Raw genomic sequence first — 22,500 nt, forward strand, 5'->3', positions numbered from 1 at the left:
TACATTACCTCCCTATGGACTACAGTACATTACCTCCCTATGTACTAGACTACAGTACATTACCACCCTCTGTACACTACAGTACATTACCACCCTATGTACTAGACTACAGTACATTACCACCCTCTGTACTAGACTACAGTACATTACCACCCTCTGTACACTACAGTACATTACCTCCCTATGTACTATACCTCCCTATGGACTACAGTACATTACCACCCTCTGTACTAGACTACAGTACATTACCTCCCTGTGTACTAGACTACAGTATCACCATGTTGTATTGAATTACCTCCCTATGGACTACAGTACATTACCACCCTCTGTACACTACAGTACATTACCACCCTATGTACACTACAGTACATTACCTCCCTATGTACTATACCTCCCTATGGACTACAGTACATTACCACCCTCTGTACTGGACTACAGTACATTACCTCCCTGTGTACTAGACTACAGTACATTACCACCCTATGTACTATACTACAGTTCATTACCACCCTATGTACACTACAGTACATTACCACCCTCTATACTGGACTACAGTACATTACCATCCTCTGTACTAGACTACAGTACATTACCTCCCTATGTACTAGACTACAGTACATTACCTCCCTATGTACTATACCTCCCTATGGACTACAGTACATTACCACCCTCTGTACTAGACTACAGTACATTACCTCCCTATGTACTATACCTCCCTATGGACTACAGTACATTACCTCCCTGTGTACACTACAGTTCATTACCCCCCTCTGTACACTACAGTACATTACCACCCTCTATACTGGACTACAGTACATTACCACCCTCTGTACTAGACTACAGTACATTACCACCCTCTGTACTAGACTACAGTACATTACCACCCTATGTACTAGACTACAGTACATTACCACCCTCTGTACTAGACTACAGTACATTACCACCCTGTGTACTAGACTACAGTACATTACCTCCCTATGTACTACAGTACATTACCACCCTCTGTACTAGACTACAGTACATTACCACCCTCTGTACTAGACTACAGTACATTACCACCCTCTGTACTGGACTACAGTACATTACCACCCTCTGTACTGAACTACAGTAGATTACCACCCTCTATACTGGACTACAGTACATTACCACCCTCTGTACTGGACTACAGTACATTACCACCCTCTGTACTGGACTACAGTACATTACCACCCTCTGTACTGAACTACAGTACATTACCACCCTCTGTACTGAACTACAGTACATCACCACCCTCTATACTGGACTACAGTACATTACCACCCTCTATACTGGACTACAGTACATCACCACCCTCTGTACTGAACTACATTATCACTCTGTACTGGATCTGTGTGCATCATAATGGGACATTGATCTTATTTACCTACAGTGTGTTAGTGCTAGTTATATGCTAAGTGGTTAGGGCTAGTTGCATGCTAAGTGGTTAGGGCTAGTTACATGCTAAGTGGTTAGGGCTAGTTATATGCTAAGTGGTTAGTGCTAGTTACATGCTAAGTGGTTAGGGCTAGTTACATGCTAAGTGGTTAGGGCTAGTTATATGCTAAGTGGTTAGTGCTAGTTACATGCTAAGTGGTTAGGGCTAGTTACATGCTAAGTGGTTAGGGCTAGTTACATGCTAAGTGGTTAGTGCTACTTACATGCTAAGTGGTTAGGGCTAGTTACATGCTAAGTGGTTAGGGCTAGTTACATGCTAAGTGGTTAGGGCTAGTTACATGCTAAGTGGTTAGGGCTAGTTACATGCTAAGTGGTTAGGGCTAGTTACATGCTAAGTGGTTAGGGCTAGTTACATGCTAAGTGGTTAGGGCTAGTTACATGCTAAGTGGTTAGGGCTAGTTACATGCTATGTGGTTAGGGCTAGTTATATGCTAAGTGGTTAGGGCTAGTTACATGCTAAGTAATTAGTGCATTCGGAAAGTATTCAGACCCCTTTGACTTTTTACACATTTTATTACGTTACAGCCTTATTCTAAAATGGATTAAATAGTTTTTTGCCCCTTCATCAATCTACACACAATACCCCATAATGACATCACAATACCCCATAATGACATCACAATACCCCATAATGAGAAAGCAAAAAAAAGTTTTTATAAATTATTGCAATTCTTTTTAGAATAAAACACGGAAATATCACATTTACATAAGTATTCAGACCCTTTACTCAGTACTTTGTTGAAGCACCTTTGGCAGCGATTACAGCCTCGAGTCTTCTTGGGTATGACTCTACAAGCCTGGCACACAACGCAGGGGTGTGAATACAATGTAAATGATATATTTCTGTATTTCGTTATCAATAAATTTGCTAACATTTCTAAAAACATGTTTTCACCTTGTCATTCTGGGGTATTGTGTGTAGATGGGTGAGAGAAAAAAAACATCTCTGTAATCCATTTTGAATTCAGGCTGTAACAGAACAAAATGTGGAATATAAGTCAAGGGGTATGAACACTTTCTGAAGGCACTGTATATCCATGTTACTGCTAGACAGCCTCCTTCTAATGAAAAATGAGATTGTTTCTACACACAGTGTCTAGCTTGAGATTTCCCAATCTCTGTCTCTACATACACATCTCTGCTGCCTCTCTGATGCACGCTGCTGTTCAGCGTCGCCAATAGTTACCAAAACACTACGTCAAACACTTGCCACACCGTGAGTGTGTATGCTATGAGATGTATATGAGTGTGTGTATGTTATGAATAAAGACGCTGTGTGTGTGTGTGTGTGTGTGTGTGTGTGTGTGTGTGTGTGTGTGTGTGTGTGTGTGTGTGTGTGTGTGTGTGTGTGTGTGTGTGTGTGTGTGTGTGTGTGTGTGTGTGTGTGTGTGTGTGTGTGTGTGTGTGTGTGTGTGTGTGTGTGTGTGTGTGTGTGTGTGTGTGTGTATTAAGAAGTACTTAGAGAGCGGGTAGAGAGCATTATAAATAAGAGGTTCTGTTGATGGCCTGCTGATAGAGGTTCTGTTGATGGCCTGCTGATAGAGGTTCTGTTGATGGCCTGCTGATAGAGGTTCTGTTGATGGCCTGCTGATAGAGGTTCTGTTGATGGCCTGCTGATAGAGGTTCTGTTGATGGCCTGCTGATAGAGGTTCTGTTGATGGCCTGCTGATAGAGGTTCTGCTTATTTATAATGACGGCCTACCCCGGCCAAACCCAAACCCTACAGCTTGGAATCAAACCAGGGTCTGTAGTGACGACTCTAGCACTGAGATGCAGTGCCTTTAGACCGCTGAACCAGGGTCTGTAGTGACACCTCTAGCACTGAGATGCAGTGTTTTAGACCACTGAACCAGGGTGTCTGTAGTGACGCCTCTAGCACTGAGATGCAGTGTTTTAGACCGCTGAACCAGGGTCTGTAGTGACGCCTCTAGCACTGAGATGCAGTGCCTTTAGACCGCTGAACCAGGGTCTGTAGTGACGCCTCTAGCACTGAGATGCAGTGTTTTAGACCGCTGAACCAGGGTCTGTAGTGACGCCTCTAGCACTGAGATGCAGTGTTTTAGACCACTGAACCAGGGTGTCTGTAGTGACGCCTCTAGCACTGAGATGCAGTGTTTTAGACCGCTGAACCAGGGTCTGTAGTGACGCCTCTAGCACTGAGATGCAGTGTTTTAGACCGCTGAACCAGGGTCTGTAGTGACGCCTCTAGCACTGAGATGCAGTGTTTTAGACCGCTGAACCAGGGTCTGTAGTGACGCCTCTAGCACTGAGATGCAGTGTTTTAGACCGCTGAACCAAGGTCTGTAGTGACGCCTCTAGCACTGAGATGCAGTGTTTTAGACCGCTGAACCAGGGTCTGTAGTGACGCCTCTAGCACTGAGATGCAGTGCCTTTAGACCGCTGAACCAGGGTCTGTAGTGACACCTCTAGCACTGAGATGCAGTGTTTTAGACCACTGAACCAGGGTGTCTGTAGTGACGCCTCTAGCACTGAGATGCAGTGTTTTAGACCGCTGAACCAGGGTCTGTAGTGACGCCTCTAGCACTGAGATGCAGTGCCTTTAGACCGCTGAACCAGGGTCTGTAGTGACGCCTCTAGCACTGAGATGCAGTGTTTTAGACCGCTGAACCAGGGTCTGTAGTGACGCCTCTAGCACTGAGATGCAGTGCCTTTAGACCGCTGAACCAGGGTCTGTAGTGACGCCTCTAGCACTGAGATGCAGTGTTTTAGACCGCTGAACCAGGGTCTGTAGTGACGCCTCTAGCACTGAGATGCAGTGTTTTAGACCGCTGAACCAGGGTCTGTAGTGACACCTCTAGCACTGAGATGCAGTGTTTTAGACCGCTGAACCAGGGTCTGTAGTGACGCCTCTTGCACTGAGATGCAGTGTTTTAGACCGCTGAACCAGGGTCTGTAGTGACGCCTCTAGCACTGAGATGCAGTGTTTTAGACCGCTGAACCAGGGTCTGTAGTGACGCCTCTAGCACTGAGATGCAGTGTTTTAGACCGCTGAACCAGGGTCTGTAGTGACGCCTCTAGCACTGAGATGCAGTGTTTTAGACCGCTGAACCAGGGTCTGTAGTGACGCCTCTAGCACTGAGATGCAGTGTTCTAGACCGCTGAACCAGGGTCTGTAGTGACGCCTCTAGCACTGAGATGCAGTGTTTTAGACCGCTGAACCAGGGTGTCTGTAGTGACGCCTCTAGCACTGAGATGCAGTGTTTTAGACCGCTGAACCAGGGTCTGTAGTGACGCCTCTAGCACTGAGATGCAGTGTTTTAGACCGCTGAACCAGGGTCTGTAGTGACGCCTCTAGCACTGAGATGCAGTGTTTTAGACCGCTGAACCAGGGTCTGTAGTGACGCCTCTAGCACTGAGATGCAGTGTTTTAGACCGCTGAACCAGGGTCTGTAGTGACGCCTCTAGCACTGAGATGCAGTGTTTTAGACCGCTGAACCAGGGTCTGTAGTGACGCCTCTAGCACTGAGATGCAGTGTTTTAGACCGCTGAACCAGGGTCTGTAGTGACGCCTCTAGCACTGAGATGCAGTGTTTTAGACCGCTGAACCAGGGTCTGTAGTGACGCCTCTAGCACTGAGATGCAGTGTTTTAGACCGCTGCACCAGGGTCTGTAGTGACGCCTCTAGCACTGAGATGCAGTGTTTTAGACCGCTGAACCAGGGTGTCTGTAGTGACGACTCTAGCACTGAGATGAAGTGTCTTAGACCGCTGAACCAGGGTCTGTAGTGACACCTCTAGCACTGAGATGCAGTGTTTTAGACCGCTGAACCAGGGTCTGTAGTGACGCCTCTAGCACTGAGATGCAGTGTTTTAGACCGCTGAACCAGGGTCTGTAGTGACGCCTCTAGCACTGAGATGCAGTGTTTTAGACCGCTGAACCAGGGTCTGTAGTGACGCCTCTAGCACTGAGATGCAGTGTTTTAGACCGCTGAACCAGGGTCTGTAGTGACGCCTCTAGCACTGAGATGCAGTGTTTTAGACCGCTGAACCAGGGTCTGTAGTGACGCCTCTAGCACTGAGATGCAGTGTTTTAGACCGCTGAACCAGGGTCTGTAGTGACGCCTCTAGCACTGAGATGCAGTGTTTTAGACCGCTGAACCAGGGTCTGTAGTGACGCCTCTAGCACTGAGATGCAGTGTTTTAGACCGCTGAACCAGGGTCTGTAGTGACGCCTCTAGCACTGAGATGCAGTGCCTTTAGACCGCTGCACCAGGGTCTGTAGTGACGCCTCTAGCACTGAGATGCAGTGTTTTAGACCGCTGCACCAGGGTCTGTAGTGACGCCTCTAGCACTGAGATGCAGTGTTCTAGACCACTGAACCAGGGTCTGTAGTGACGCCTCTAGCACTGAGATGCAGTGTTCTAGACCACTGAACCAGGGTCTGTAGTGACGCCTCTAGCACTGAGATGCACCACTCAACTGTGGAGCTTTACCTTCAAAAAGATGAAGTCTTACAGTAAGCAGAACAGATCTCCTGACCTTCTGAAAGCCTGCTGGGTGCCGCTTGGAACTCTGTGTGTGTGTGTGTGTGTGTGTGTGTGTGTGTGTGTGTGTGTGTGTGTGTGTGTGTGTGTGTGTGTTGATGAATCATTGTTCCACGTAGAGTGGCGGTTATAATCTCCGTCATAACACCTGTACATGTATTCTATTAAACAATGTAGATCAAAAACAGACTAGGACGGCCGTCTCCAAATGGCACCCTATTCCCTATATAGTGCACTATTTCTCACCAGAGCTATTCCCTATATAGTGCATTATTTCTCACCAGAGCTATTCCCTATATAGTGCACTATTTCTCACCAGAGCTATTCCCTATATAGTGCACTACTTTGACCAGAGCTATTCCCTATATAGTGCACTACTTTGACCAGAGCTATTCCCTATATAGTGCACTACTTTGACCAGAGCTATTCCCTATATAGTGTACTACTTTGACCAGAGCTATTCCCTATATAGTGCACTACTTTGACCAGAGCTATTCCCTATATAGTGCACTACTTTGACCAGAGCTATTCCCTATATAGTGCACTACTTTGACCAGAGCTATTCCCTATATAGTGCACTACTTCTCACCAGAGCTATTCCCTATATAGTGCACTACTTTGACCAGAGCTATTCCCTATATGGTGCACTACTTTGACCAGAGCTATTCCCTAAATAGTGTACTACTTTGACCAGAGCTATTCCCTATATAGTGTACTACTTTGACCAGAGCTATTCCCTATATAGTGCACTACTTCTCACCAGACCTATTCCCTATATAGTGCACTACTTTGACCAGAGCTATTCCCTATATAGTGTACTACTTTGACCAGAGCCCTATTCCCTATATAGTGCACTAATTCTCACCAGACCTATTCCCTATATAGTGTACTACTTTGACCAGAGCTATTCCCTATATAGTGCACTACTTTGACCAGACCTATTCCCTATATAGTGTACTACTTTGACCAGAGCTATTCCCTATATAGTGCACTACTTTGACCAGACCTATTCCCTATATAGTGCACTACTTCTCACCAGAGCTATTCCCTATATAGTGCACTACTTTGACCAGAGCTATTCCCTATATAGTGCACTACTTTGACCAGAGCTATTCCCTATATAGTGTACTACTTTGACCAGAGCCCTATTCCCTATATAGTGCACTAATTCTCACCAGACCTATTCCCTATATAGTGCACTACTTTGACCAGAGCTATTCCCTATATGGTGCACTACTTTGACCAGAGCTATTCCCTAAATAGTGTACTACTTTGACCAGAGCTATTCCCTATATAGTGTACTACTTTGACCAGAGCTATTCCCTATATAGTGCACTACTTCTCACCAGACCTATTCCCTATATAGTGCACTACTTTGACCAGAGCTATTCCCTATATAGTGTACTACTTTGACCAGAGCCCTATTCCCTATATAGTGCACTAATTCTCACCAGACCTATTCCCTATATAGTGTACTACTTTGACCAGAGCTATTCCCTATATAGTGCACTACTTTGACCAGACCTATTCCCTATATAGTGTACTACTTTGACCAGAGCTATTCCCTATATAGTGCACTACTTTGACCAGACCTATTCCCTATATAGTGCACTACTTCTCACCAGAGCTATTCCCTATATAGTGCACTACTTTGACCAGAGCTATTCCCTATATAGTGCACTACTTTGACCAGACCTATTCCCTATATAGTGCACTACTTCTCACCAGAGCTATTCCCTATATAGTACACTACTATGACCAGAGCTATTCCCTATATAGTGCACTACTTTGACCAGTACCCACAAGGCTCTGATCAAAAGTATTACAGTATGTAGGGAATAGGGTACCATTAGTGACATAGACACTATCTAGCCATCCCACTGTTGCAGAAGGCATTAAGTTACTCTCTCTGACTTCCTGCCTGAAGGCTATTGGCCGATGTCCGTTCTAGAATCAGCGTGTAAGAGATGGCCTCTGACTGTGCAAGACTAGCTTGGGTCTGTCGTGCATCCAGAGACTCTCTTTCCTGTCAGCTGCTCGTCTTAGTCACTTTGGCTCTGTCGCATTTGTCTAAAAAGCCCTCGCCTGGCGTCTTTCATTGCTCCAGGTGATGGGTGTAGAAGGAGTGAGAGCTGACCGGAGTGACCTTTCAACTCTGTTGTTCTGTTATTATGCGTTTCTCACAGAAACTCCATCTAAAAAGGCATTTTTCTTTTTGAGAGCTTCACCGCTCTGTTTCCGCTCATTGATTATTCCTCTTTTTTTCTTTCACCACCTTTTAAACATTTAGTCACAAAACCCTCTGGAGTATCATAGTCAGCCACTTAAAATGGAAATGGATCTCACTCCCTCTCTCCTGTCTCTCCCTTTCCTCTCCCTCTCTCCTCTCTCTCTCACTCCCTCTATCCATCTCTCCTGTCTCTCCCTCTCTCCTGTCTCTCCCTCTCTCATGTCTCTCCCTTTCCTCTCCCTCTCTCCTGTCTCTCCCTCTCTCATGTCTCTCCCTCTCTCCCTCTCTCATGTCTCTCCCTTTCCTCTCCCTCTCTCCTGTCTCTCCCTTTCCTCTCTCCCTCTCTCCCTCTCTCCCTCTTTCCTCTCTCCCTCTCTCCCTCTCTCCTGTCTCTCCCTCTCTCCCTCTCTCATGTCTCTCCCTTTCCTCTCCCTAACTCCTGTCTCTCCCTTTCCTCTCTCCCTCTCTCCTGTCTCTCCCTTTCCTCTCCCTCTCTCTCTCTCCTCTCTCCCTCACTCCATCTATCCATCTCTCCTGTCTCTCCCTCTCTCCTGTCTCATGTCTCTCCCTTTCCTCTCCCTCTCTCCTGTCTCTCCCTTTCCTCTCTCCCTCTCTCCTCTCTCCCTCTCTCCTGTCTCTCCCTTTCTCCTGTCTATCCCTCTCTCCCTCTCTCCTGTCTCTCCCTCTCTCATGTCTCTCCCTTTCCTCTCCCTCTCTCCTGTCTCTCCCTTTCCTCTCTCCCTCTCTCCTGTCTCTCCCTTTCCTCTCCCTCTCTCCCTCTCTCCTCTCTCTTCTCTCCCTTCCCTCTCCCTCTCTCCTGTCTCTCCCTCTCCCTCTTTCCTCTCCCTCTCTCTCCTCTCTCCCTCCCTTTCCTCTCCTCTCTCAAGTATCGTTTGAGAGTAAATCCTGGTTAAGCATGTCCTGTCAAGACAGTCAAAGCCTTCCCGAGTGCCGCTGTGGTCTAAGACACTGCATCACAGTACTAGAGGCGTCACTACAGATCCGGGTTTGATTCCAGGCTCTGTCGTAGCCGGCCGCGACCGCGAGAGACGGCGCACAATTGGCCCAGTGTCGTCCGGGTCAGGGGAGGATTTGGCCTGCTGGGATGTCCTTGTCCCATTGCGCTCTAGCGACTCCTTGTGGCAGGCTGGGCGCATGCACGCTGACTGTGGTCGCCAACTTCACTGTGTTTCCTCCGACACATTGATGCGGCTGGCTTCCAGGTTAGGTGAGCAGTGTGTCAAGATGCAGTGCGGCTTGGCGGGGTCGTGATTCAGAGGACCCCTGGCTTTCCACCTTCGAGTAACTACCAATTGGATATCACGAAATTGGGGAAAAACATTTATAAACCAAAATAAATATATATAGAGGAATAAAAACTTATTTTTAAACATAATAATAAATAAATAAATAACATTTGAAATAAGGAACAAATTGAGTCTAAGCCGCTGCCTCTAGATCACCAGTACTATATGGGTTCAATTCCCCTGCTCTAGCACGTTCTCGCTCCTCTAGATCACCAGTACTATATGGGTTCAATTCCCCTGCTCTAGCACGTTCTCGCTCCTCTAGATCACCAGTACTACATGGGTTCAATTCCCCTGCTCTAGCACGTTCTCTCTCCTCTAGATCACCAGTACTACATGGGTTCAATTCCCCTGATAATACTATGGTTCATTCACTAAAACACAGTACTGGTAACACTAGAGGCCAGGCATTAATACACAGTACTGTTAACACTAGAGGCTAGACACTAATACACAGTACTGATAACACTAGAGGCCAGGCATTAATACACAGTACTGATAACACTAGAGGCTAGACACTAATACACAGTACTGGTAACACTAGAGGCCAGGCACTAATACACAGTACTGATAACACTAGAGACCAGGTACTAATACACAGTCCTGCTAACACTAGAGGCCAGACACTAATACACAGTACTGATAACCCTAGAGTCCAGACACTAATACACAGTACTGATAACACTAGAGGCTAGACACTAATACACAGTACTGATAACACTAGAGGCCAGACACTAAGACACAGTACTGTTAACACTAGAGGCTAGACACTAATACACAGTACTGATAACACTAGAGGCCAGGCACTAATACACAGTCCTGATAACACTAGAGGCTAGGCACTAATACACAGTACTGATAATACTATGGTTCATTCACTAAGACACAGTACTGATAACACTAGAGGCTAGACACTAATACACAGTACTGTTAACACTAGAGGCCAGGCACTAAGACACAGTACTGATAACACTAGGGGCCAGGCACTAATACACAGTACTGATAACACTAGGGGCCAGGCACTAAGACACAGTACTGATAACACTAGGGGCCAGGCACTAAGACATATTACTGATAACATTAGAGGCCAGGCACTAATACACAGTACTGATAACACTAGAGGCCAGACACTAAGACACAGTACTGATAACACTATGGTTCATTCACTAAAACACAGTACTGATAACACTAGAGGCCAAGCACTAATACACAGTACTGATAACACTAGAGGCCAGACACTAATACACAGTACTGTTAACACTAGAGGCCAGACACTAATACACAGTACTGATAACACTAGAGGTCAGGCATTAATACATAGTACTGATAACACTAGAGGCTAGACACTAAGACACAGTCCTGCTAACACTAGAGGCCAGACACTAAGACACAATCCTGCTAACACTAGAGGCTAGACACTAAGACACAGTCCTGCTAACACTAGAGGCTAGACACTAAGACACAGTCCTGCTAACTCTAGAGGCTAGACACTAAGACACAGTCCTGCTAACACTAGAGGCCAGGCACTAAGACACAGTCCTGCTAACACTAGAGGCTAGACACTAAGACACAGTCCTGCTAACACTAGAGGCTAGACACTAAGACACAGTCCTGCTAACACTAGAGGCTAGACACTAAGACACAGTCCTGCTAACTCTAGAGGCTAGACACTAAGACACAGTCCTGCTAACACTAGAGGCCAGGCACTAAGACACAGTCCTGCTAACACTAGAGGCCAGACACTAAGACACAGTCCTGCTAACACTAGAGGCTAGACACTAAGACACAGTCCTGCTAACTCTAGAGGCTAGACACTAAGACACAGTCCTGCTAACACTAGAGGCCAGGCACTTGTCCACTTGTTAATTGTTTGTAGTTTTGCTGCAACCGATTTGACCTTCAGTGACAAATTATATTCTCGTCTCTTCTATTCTCGGAGTTCAGTATGATGATCCTGATGGGATGTTTTTGTCCGACCCTCAGGATTCACCCCAGCCTCCTCCACCCCGGCAATCTCCCACACGGCAGAGCCAGCCGGGGTCAAGGCCAAGGTCAGGGACACGGACACGGTCACGGGCTAGGACACGGGAGCGGCTCGATCTCTGCATCGTCGTCTGTGAGCAGCATACATCAGGCCAAGCCGTCGCTACGCAGGATCAAAGGTCGTATCCACAGGAGCAAGAGCCTGGACAGCATCGACCTGCTGGACTCCAAAGTAAGTGAAGACACTAAAACGACAGACCTTTTCCCATTACTTCAAGCCCCTAAGTAATAACATGGTCATTTAGCAGATGATTTTTATTCAAACAGACAGAACTGGTAACATTACCAGATTCAATATGACACCACATCAGTGGGGAGGACGGCTCATAATAATGGCTGGAACGGAACATATGGAATGGCATCGAACACCTGGAAACCACGGAAACAATGGAAACCACGGAAACCATGGAAACAATGGAAACCATGGAAACCATGTGTTTGATGTATTTGATACCATTCCACTCATTCCGCTCCAGCCGTTACCACGAGCCCGTCCTCCCCAATTAGGGTGCCACCAACCTCCTTTGCACCACATGCCATGCACATGTTTACGTGAGCTAGCTACATAGCCCTAGCTAGTAATATGGTCATTTAGCTGACGCTCCTATCCAAAATGACTTACAGTACAGTGAGTCAGTGCATTTATGTCTTGAATATGGACCTATGTACATGTTTATATGAGCTAGCTCCATGTTGCGCCTAAGTAATGATAAGTTCATTTCCAGAGTGATTTACTGAACTGTCAGCATTGGTAGTGACTCATTCAGTGCATGTGGCCCATGCTAGTGTAACCTGTGTGAAATGGCTAGCTAGTGTAGCGGTGGTGCGCGCTAATAGCGTTTCAATCGGTGGCGTCACTCTCTCTGAGACCTGAAGTAGTTGTTCCCCTTGCTCTGCAAGGGCCGCTGCTTTTGTGGAGCGATGGGTAACGGTGCTTCGTGGGAGGCAGTTGTTGATGTGTGCAGAGGGTCCCTGGTTCGAGCCCAGGTAGGGGCAAGGAGAGGAACTCACAGTCACCCTGCCTCACTGAGACATTGGAACCACAGTCACTCTGCCTCACTGAGACACTGGAACCACAGTCACTCTGCCTCACTGAGACATTGGAACCACAGTCACTCTGCCTCACTGAGACATTGGAACCACAGTCACTCTGCCTCACTGAGACATTGGAACCACAGTCACTCTGCCTCACTGAGACATTGGAACCACAGTCACTCTGCCTCACTGAGACATTGGAACCACAGTCACTCTGCCTCACTGAGACATTGGAACCACAGTCACTCTGCCTCACTGAGACATTGGAACCACAGTCACTCTGCCTCACTGAGACATTGGAACCACAGTCACTCTGCCTCACTGAGACATTGGAACCACAGTCACTCTGCCTCACTGAGACATTGGAACCACAGTCACTCTGCCTCACTGAGACATTGGAACCACAGTCACTCTGCCTCACTGAGACACTGGAACCACAGTCACTCTGCCTCACTGAGACATTGGAACCACAGTCACTCTGCCTCACTGAGACATTGGAACCACAGTCACTCTGCCTCACTGAGACATTGGAACCACAGTCACTCTGCCTCACTGAGACATTGGAACCACAGTCACTCTGCCTCACTGAGACATTGGAACCACAGTCACTCTGCCTCACTGAGACATTGGAACCACAGTCACCCTGCCTCACTGAGACACTGGAACCACAGTCACTCTGCCTCACTGAGACATTGGAACCACAGTCACTCTGCCTCACTGAGACATTGGAACCACAGTCACTCTGCCTCACTGAGACACTGGAACCACAGTCACTCTGCCTCACTGAGACATTGGAACCCCAGCCAGGTTCAGGTTCATGGCTATACTTGGTTCAGAGCCAGGCTGAGAGGATGAAGGCTGGTTGGTCTGAGTAGCCAGCTAGGGTTCAGTTGGTAGTATCCACCTCTGAATTTAGTTTGATTTACATGGAAGTGTGCTCTGGCAGGAGACAGTGGGGACATAACAACTATGAAGGATAATTAAACAGTAAGGCCCGAGGGGGGGGGGGGTATATGGCCAATATACCACGGCTAAGGGTTGTTTAAGCATGACGCAACGCTGAGTGCCTGGACACAGCCCTATATTAGCCATATATCACAAACCCTCGAGGTGCCTTATTGCTATTATTAAACTGGTTACCAACGTAATTAGAGCATTAAAAATGAACGTTTTGTCGTACCTGTGGTATACGGTCTGATATATCACGGCTGTCAGCCAATCATAATTCAGGTCTCAAACCACACAGTTTATAATACACAATAAAACTCTAAAGGCTTATATGCATTACAGTCGTGCTGCTGTCCGTCCGCCTGTCTGTCCTCACAGAGAGGAGAGACAGAGTGACTTACCACAAACTCGTTATGTCTTCATGAGCTGTCTGTCACGTTCGTCTGAATGAACGGACCAAGGAGCAGCGTACTTAGAGTTCCACATGTTTAATCAATATGAAACTCACCAAAAACAATACAGACGAAAACGAAACGCAACCTTCTGGGCTGCTCACAGGCAGCTACGCAAAAACAAGATCCCACAAACAACAGGTGGGAAAAAGGCTGCCTAAATATGATCCCCAATCAGAGACAACTTCCTCTGATTGGGAACCATACCAGGCCCGCATAGAAATGCAAAAAACTAGAGTACCCACCCTAGTCACACCCTGACCTAACCAACATAGAGAATAAAAATGATCTCTAAGGTCAGGGCGTGACACTGTCAATCTCTCACACACACACACACACACACACACACACACACACACACACACACACACACACACACACACAGGATATGTGCACGCTCGCACAAACACACACACCACAGTTTCAGGTTTGAAGAGCCAGAGAGGTCACTGTCACCTCACTGTGTCTCTCTCTCTCTAGAGACTAAGAACACAGCTGATGGCCTCTGGCCTCTCACACGGTATATCCTCCAACTGCTCTTAAATACAAGTAAAACTAAATGCATGCTCTTCAACCGGTCGCTGCCTGCACCTGCCCGCCCGGCCAACATCACTTCTCTGGACGGCTCTGACTTGGTTAGACTGTAAACTCTCCTTCCAGACTCACATCAAACATCTCCAATCCAAAGTTAAATCTAGAATCAACTTCCTATTTCGCAGCAAAGCATCCTTCACTCATGCTGCCAAACATACCCTCGTAAAACGGACCATCCTACCGATCCTCGACTTTGGCGATGTAATTTACAAAATAGCCTCCAATACCCTACTCAACAAATTGGATGCAGTCTATCACAGTGCCATCAGTTTTGTCACCAAAGCCCCATATACTACCCACCACTGCGACCTGTACTCTCTCGCTGGCTGGCCCTCGCTTCATACTCGTCGCCAAACCCACTGGCTCCAGGTTACCTACAAGACCCTGCTAGGTAAAGTCCCACCTTATCTCAGCTCACTGGTCACCATAGCAGCACCCACCTGTAGCACGCGCTCCAGAAGGTATATCTCTCTGGTCACCCCCAAAACCAATTATTCCTTTGGCCGCCTCTCCTTTCAGTTCTCTGCTGCCAATGACTGGAACGAACTACAAAAATCTCTGAAACTGGAAACACTTATCTCCCTCACTAGCTTTAAGCACCAGCTGTCAGAACAGCTCACAGATTACTGCACATGTACATAGCCCATCTATAATTTAGCCCAAACAACTACCTCTTCCCCTACTGTATTTATTTATTTTGCTCCTTTGCACCCCATTATTTTTATTTCTACTTTGCACATTCTTCCACTGCAAATCTACCATTCCAGTGTTTTACTTGCTCTATTGTATTTACTTCGCCACCATGGCCTTTTTTTGCCTTTACCTCCCTTATCTCACCTCATTTATTCACATCGAAAATAGACTAGTTACTACTATATTATTGACTGTATGTTTGTTTTACTCCATGTGTAACTCTGTGTCGTTGTATGTGTCAAACTGCTTTGCTTTATCTTGGCCAGGTCGCAGTTGTAAATGAGAACTTGTTCTCAACTTGCCTACCTGGTTAAATAAAGGTGAAATAAAAAATAAAAGTACAGTGTGTGTGTGTGTGTGTGTGTGTGTGTGTGTGTACATTGCACAAGAGAGAGGTAAAGGGAAACTTGCTGACTAGCTCAAACCCAAATGCAGCTTATGGAAGTAACAGTCCGCCTTTACAGTGAGTGATGAGGGGCTGCAGCTGTGGAGAGGAGAGAGGAGAGAGGAGAGAGGAGAGGAGAGGAGAGGAGAGAGGAGAGAGGAGAGGAAAGATCTACCTATCAGTGAGTGATGAGGGGCTGCAGCTGTGGAGAGGAGAGAGGAGAGAGGAGAGAGAAAAGAAGAGAGGAGAGGAGAGAGGAGAGGAAAGATCTACCTATCAGTGAGTGATGAGGGGCTACAGCTGTAGAGAGGAGAGGAGAGATCTACCTATCAGTGAGTGATGAGGGGCTACAGCTGTGGAGAGAAGAGGAAAGATCTACCTATCAGTGAGTGATGAGGGGCTACAGCTGTGGAGAGGAGAGAGGAGAAGAGGAAAGATCTACCTATTAGTGAGTGATGAGGGGCTACAGCTGTAGAGAGGAGAGGAGAGATCTACCTATCAGTGAGTGATGAGGGGCTACAGCTGTAGAGAGGAGAGGAGAGATCTACCTATCAGTGAGTGATAAGGGGCTACAGCTGTGGAGAGGAGAGAGGAGAGGAGAAGAGGAAAGATCTACCTATCAGTGAGTGATGAGGGGCTGCAGCTGTGGAGAGAGGAGAGGAGAGGAGAGGAGAGGAGAGGAGAGGAGAGGAGAGGAGAGAGGAGAGAGGAGAGGAGAGAGGAAAGATCTACCTATCAGTGAGTGATGAGGGGCTGCAGCTGTGGAGAGGAGAGGAGAGGAGAGGAGAGGAGAGGAGAGGAGAGGAGAGGAGAGGAGAGAGGAGAGAGGAGAGGAGAGGAGAGAGGAGAAGAGGAAAGATCTACCTATCAGTGAGTGATGAGGGGCTGCAGCTGTGGAGAGGAGAGAGGAGAGAGAAGAGAAGAGAGGAGAGAGGAGAGTAGAGAGGAGAGAGAAGAGGAAAGATCTACCTATCAGTGAGTGATGAGGGGCTGCAGCTGTGGAGAGGAGAGAGGAGAGAGAAGAGAAGAGAGGAGAGAGGAGAGTAGAGAGGAGAGAGAAGAGGAAAGATCTACCTATCAGTGAGTGATGAGGGGCTACAGCTGTGGAGAGGAGAGAGGAGAGGAAATATCTACCTATCAGTGAGTGATGAGGGGAATGCAGGACTCAGGAGGAACCGGAGCTGTGGAGTGGATCTCTTTCCAGCAGCATCCCACTACAACCTCACTCACATAGTGTGGGGAAAAACAAATCCACTGCTTCAATCATGTTTTATTCATTTCTGGTTTATTCGGATAGGAACAGATCAAAACACTGAGTAAAAAATAATAATTTGATGCCTTGTACTACAGCAACACACTACAACCTCAGAGATGGCCTCTGCTACTAAGGTGCAGGGGGGGGGGGGGGGGGGGGGGGGGGCATATTTGATTGGTTGTGACATGTAACGTTATCACCATTAGTTTAATGACATCATCCCACTACTAAAAGCTCCTTCACACAGAGCTGGAGGACCAAACTGCTGATGCAGAGATCTGGGACGGATTCATTGTGCGTTTTATACTAAAGCCAAATCGAATTTGATCTTGCATTAGGTTTTGATTGAAGAACAATCACTATAAATGGGGGTCAGTAACCGAAAAGTTGCTAGATTGAATCGCCGAGCTGACAAGGTAAAAATCTGTCATTCTGCCCCTGAACAAGGCAGTTACCCCCACTGTTTCTAGGGCCGTCATTGTAAATAAGAATTTGTTCTTTACTGACTTGCCTAGTTAAACAAAAATAGAAATGCATTGTGGCATGTCTAACCATTAGTTTCTATAGCACTAAATCCCCAGTCAGAGGGGTATACAGCCAAGAAAGATCAATGACTTAGCCAGCTAACTAGCCTTTAAACAGGCATGGCATAGGCAACTGACTCAACAACCCAAAAATACATGATCTAAGTTTAACTTTCTTATGCTGCGTTTAGATGGTACGAGGTAGAAGGTAGACGGCAAAAACCGGATGTCATTGTTTTCAACGAGGGCACGATGGTAAATACCGTTGAGTCTGGCTGTGGACAGACTGCGCTTGCCGACCAGTGTTAAAATAGTTTCAACTTTTGCAGTCAGCCGTCGCGTTGTTTTCTTCCGGATGTAGATTTCCGATGTTTGTTTACTGTAATCACCAGGGCAACGCATACAGTCGTGTTGGTTTGCTTTTGCCGTCTTTCAGCTACGCGGACTGGTATGAAGTGCAACCCTCAGGCCTGTTTACTCCTGTACTGGGGTCTCTTGGTTTCATAGTGTTGCACAACAGAGATAGAGGGAGAAGGACTATAAAACCATACCTGGAAAAGAACAGACACTGGGGAAGACGAGAGGAGAGGTTGCTTAGCCTCTTTGTAGGCCGTCATTGTAAATAAGAATTTGTTCTTAACTGACTTGCCCAGTTAAATCCTCCACCCCTGCTGTACTAAGGACAACCACAATGTCAGGGACAGAATGTGTGCATCCCAAATGGGACCCTATTCCCTATATAGTGCACTACTTTTGACCAGAATAAGGCACTATGTAGGGAATAGGGTACGAATTTCAGACTGCAGACAATGTCATTGTAAGTTGACATAACTAGCCAGGGACTTATCCATCTCATCTTTATCTTTCTATCTTACAGTATTATGCAGCAGTGAATGTACAGTATAATGAATTCATTTAGTTGGGATAAGAACTGAGCTTCCTTTTAATGAATAAATGTACTGCTGGCGCACACACACACACACACACACACGCACACACACACACACGCACACACACACACACGCACACACACACACACACACACACACACACACACACACACACACACACACACACACACACACACACACACACGCGCGCACACACACACACACACCCCTTAGGTTTTCTTTGTGTACATTAGACTTCTTCACTGAGACAATAGAGACATATGAGTCATCTTTCCTGCTGTTCAGAGGAGTTTTAAACCCCCACAGAACATGCTTTGTGTCCACAATGCGCCCCCCCCCCCCCCCTATTTCCTATGGGCCCTGGTCTAAAATAGTGTACTGTAGAGGTAGGGTACAGGGTTCCGTTTGGGACGCATGGTTCATTTCTTGCAGTGATATCCTGGAGGAGTTCTACAACAATGAGAATTTCCATCTAAGGACCTTGGTTATATATGTGAGAACTAAGAAGATGTGGGAAGGTGGGGGGGGGGGTTTATGCAGTATTTTTCTTGCCCCAATCAGCTAGTTCAGAGAATATTTTAAGGAAGGAATGTTTTCTGCAGAGAGGTTAGAGTATATCCCAGGCTCTATATAGTGCACTACTTTTGACCAGGACTTGGCACCCTATTCCCTAGTGCTTTAATTTCGACCAGGACTTGGCACCCTATTCCCTAGTGCTTTAATTTCGACCAGATACATGGCACCCTATTCCCTAGTGCACTACTTTTGACCAGATACATGGCACCCTATTCCCTAGTGCTTTAATTTCGACCAGGACTTGGCACCCTATTCCCTAGTGCACTACTTTTGACCAGATACATGGCACCATATTCCCTAGTGCACTACTTTTGACCCGGACTTGGCACCCTATACCCTAGTGCACTACTTTTGACCAGATACATGGCACCCTATTCCCTAGTGCACTACTTTTAACCAGATACATGGCACCCTATTCCCTAGTGCTTTAATTTCGACCAGATACATGGCACCCTATTCCCTAGTGCACTACTTTTGACCAGATACATGGCACCATATTCCCTAGTGCACTACTTTTGACCAGGACTTGGCACCCTATTCCCTAGTGCACTACTTTTGACCAGATACATGGCACCCTATTCCCTAGTGCACTACTTTTAACCAGATACATGGCACCCTATTCCCTAGTGCTTTAATTTCGACCAGGACTTGGCACCCTGTTCCCTAGCGCACTACTTTTGACCAGGAGGGAACCCCCATTTCTCTATAGCTAATCATAGGGAAGTAGTTTGGGGTGTGTTGTCTATATTGGTCCAGTAATACAGAACTAGTAAAGGACCAGTGCACTCTACTTTTATCACTTTTTTGTAACTAAATGTATTAGAGTGTTTACCAGCATTTGTAACTTGCTTGATATATGTCTACAAGTTTCAAGACGATACTTTTTGCAAATGCAACTTAATAATATGTGAATTAAGTTGCATGTTTTCCATTCATTTTAGTAAACACTCTTAACCAGAGCAGTAGTGAGTGTGTACATTTTCATACTGGTCCCCCACGGGAATCGAACCCACAACCCTGGTGTTGCACACACGCCATGCTCTACCAACTGAGCCACATCGTCACAAACCACTTGATGTCTCCATGTACATTGTTTTATCGTCATGGTGATGAAAAGTCTACAGGTAGAAACCAAGATGACCAGCCTATGTACAATACACTAATGTACATTTACATTAAGTGGTTTGAAAGGATGATAAATTAATACTGCACGAAAAAATTGGTTGTTTTCCCATGTTATTTGGTCAAGAAAAATATTTCATTTGATGTGGATGTTTGAGGACAGAGTTTTGTTATTTCTAGATTCCATTAGAATGACATCACAGAGAAAGGAACAGGGTTTTGTTATTTCTAGATTCCATTAGAATGACATCACAGAGAAAGGAACAGGGTTTTGTTATTTCTAGATTCCATTAGAATGACATCACAGAGAGAGAAAAAATGTATAGCAAAAAAAGAACGTGTATTTTTATTAACATTTATTTTTTTAAATTCAGATTTTTCAGGGGGCGTTGCATCACCCTCAACAACCCTACTTTCCGTGGCTATGAATATAATGCACTTCTTTAGGCCAGAACTGCCACTGCGGACACAGACAAACTAAGAAGGCCCTACTGGTATATGATATACCATCTTTAAAACCAGATTATCTGATATACTAGGTGCAGTTTTAAAACCAGATTATCTGATATACTAGATGCAGTTTTAATCTGAGATTATCTGATGTACCAGAGGCAGTTTTAAAACCAGATTATCTGATGTACTAGATGCAGTTTTAATCTCAGATTATCTGATGTACCAGAGGCAGTTTTAATCTCAGATTATCTGATGTACCAGAGGCAGTTTTAATCTCAGATTATCTGATGTACAGGATGCACTTTTAAAACCAGATAAAAGCACTAATCAAAATAATCACTCTTTAAAGGTGCATGATCACTCAACTTAATATATATATATATATATATATACACACACACACATCTGCTTTCCCCCTCTCCTTGTGCTTATATGGCTGCAGTAGAGGTGCAGTACTGTGAACAGAGGTTCCCAAAGCACCCCCCCCCCCCCCCGACCCAGTACCTATAAAAAAAAATAGCGTAAGCATTTTTCCTCTGCTCAGTCCTCTGAATGTGCTGCAGCTGCATTTATGGAGGAGAGCGGAGCAGCAACTGCAGCTGAATGAGCCAATCTGCATATTCAGGGTTTGTTGTAAGGAGATGGTTCCTATGTGAAGGAGGAGGAGGAGGAGGAGAAAGAGAAGGAGGAGGAGGCATGGAGAAGGAGAGTGTGGGAGGGGGCTTATGCTGTGTGATTACAGTAGAGTGGGAGGTTTTGTGTGGAGTGAGGGGAGGACAGGAGGGTGTGAGAGGGAGGAGGATGTATAGGGAGGGTGTATAGAGAGGAGGACAGGAGGGTGTATAGGGAGGAGGACAGGAGGGTGTATAGGGAGGAGGACAGGAGGGTGTATAGGGAGGAGGACAGGAGGGTGGATAGGGAGGAGGACAGTACAGGAGGGTTGATAGGGAGGAGGACAGTACAGGAGGGTGTATAGAGAGGAGGACAGGAGGGTGTATAGGGAGGAGGACAGTACAGGAGGGTGTATAGGGAGGAGGACAGTACAGGAGGGTGTATAGGGAGGAGGGTGTATAGGGAGGAGGACAGGAGGGTGTATAGGGAGGAGGACAGGAGGGTGTATAGGGAGGAGGACAGGAGGGTGTATAGGGAGGAGGACAGGAGGGTGTATAGGGAGGAGGACAGGAGGAGGACAGGAGGGTGGATAGGGAGGAGGACAGTACAGGAGGGTGTATAGAGAGGAGGACAGTACAGGAAGGTGTATAGAGAGGAGGACAGTACAGGAGGGTGTATAGGGAGGAGGACAGTACAGGAGGGTGTATAGGGAGGAGGGTGTATAGGGAGGAGTACAGGAGGGTGTATAGGGAGGAGGACAGGAGGGTGGATAGGGAGGAGGACAGGAGGGTGTATAGGGAGGAGGACAGGAGGGTGTATAGGGAGGAGGCCAGGATAGTGTATAGGGAGGAGGACAGGAGGGTGTATAGGGAGGAGTACAGGAGGGTGTATAGGGAGGAGGACAGGAGGGTGTATAGGGAGGAGGACAGGAGGGTGTATAGGGAGGAGGACAGTACAGGAGGGTGTATAGGGAGGAGGACAGTACATGAGGGTGTATAGGGAGGAGGACAGTACAGGAGGGTGTATAGGGAGGAGGACAGTACAGGAGGGTGTATAGGGAGGAGTACAGTACAGGAGGGTGTATAGGGAGGAGTACAGTACAGGAGGGTGTATAGGGAGGAGGACAGGAGGGTGTATAGGGAGGAGGACAGTAGGGTGTATAGGGAGGAGGACAGGAGGGTGTATAGGGAGGAGGGTGTATAGGGAGGAGGGTGTATAGGGAGGAGTACAGGAGGGTGTATAGGGAGGAGTACAGGAGGGTGTATAGGGAGGAGGACAGGAGGGTGTAAAGGGAGGAGTACAGTACAGGAGGGTGTATAGGGAGGAGGGTGTATAGGGAGGTAAGGAGAAGCTCTGTCTTATATGACACTGGGATGGAGTAGA

The 22,500-nt window shown here is 46.6% G+C and overlaps 1 protein-coding gene across 3 annotated transcripts in view; it reads left to right on the top strand.

Moving 5' to 3' along the window:
- LOC139406355 (tight junction protein ZO-1-like) overlaps nucleotides 1-22,500 on the top strand; it is a 201,649-nt gene that overhangs the window by 23,124 nt on the left and 156,025 nt on the right. For all 3 annotated transcript variants that reach the window (XM_071148870.1, XM_071148871.1, XM_071148872.1), the window contains exon 2: nucleotides 11,498-11,729. In XM_071148870.1, coding sequence (XP_071004971.1) covers nucleotides 11,498-11,729 — 232 coding nt within the window. The remainder of the gene's footprint in view (nucleotides 1-11,497; nucleotides 11,730-22,500) is intronic.

The sequence above is a fragment of the Oncorhynchus clarkii genome, chromosome 4 (assembly GCF_045791955.1).
Source record: "Oncorhynchus clarkii lewisi isolate Uvic-CL-2024 chromosome 4, UVic_Ocla_1.0, whole genome shotgun sequence".
NCBI classification, from domain to species: domain Eukaryota; kingdom Metazoa; phylum Chordata; class Actinopteri; order Salmoniformes; family Salmonidae; genus Oncorhynchus; species Oncorhynchus clarkii.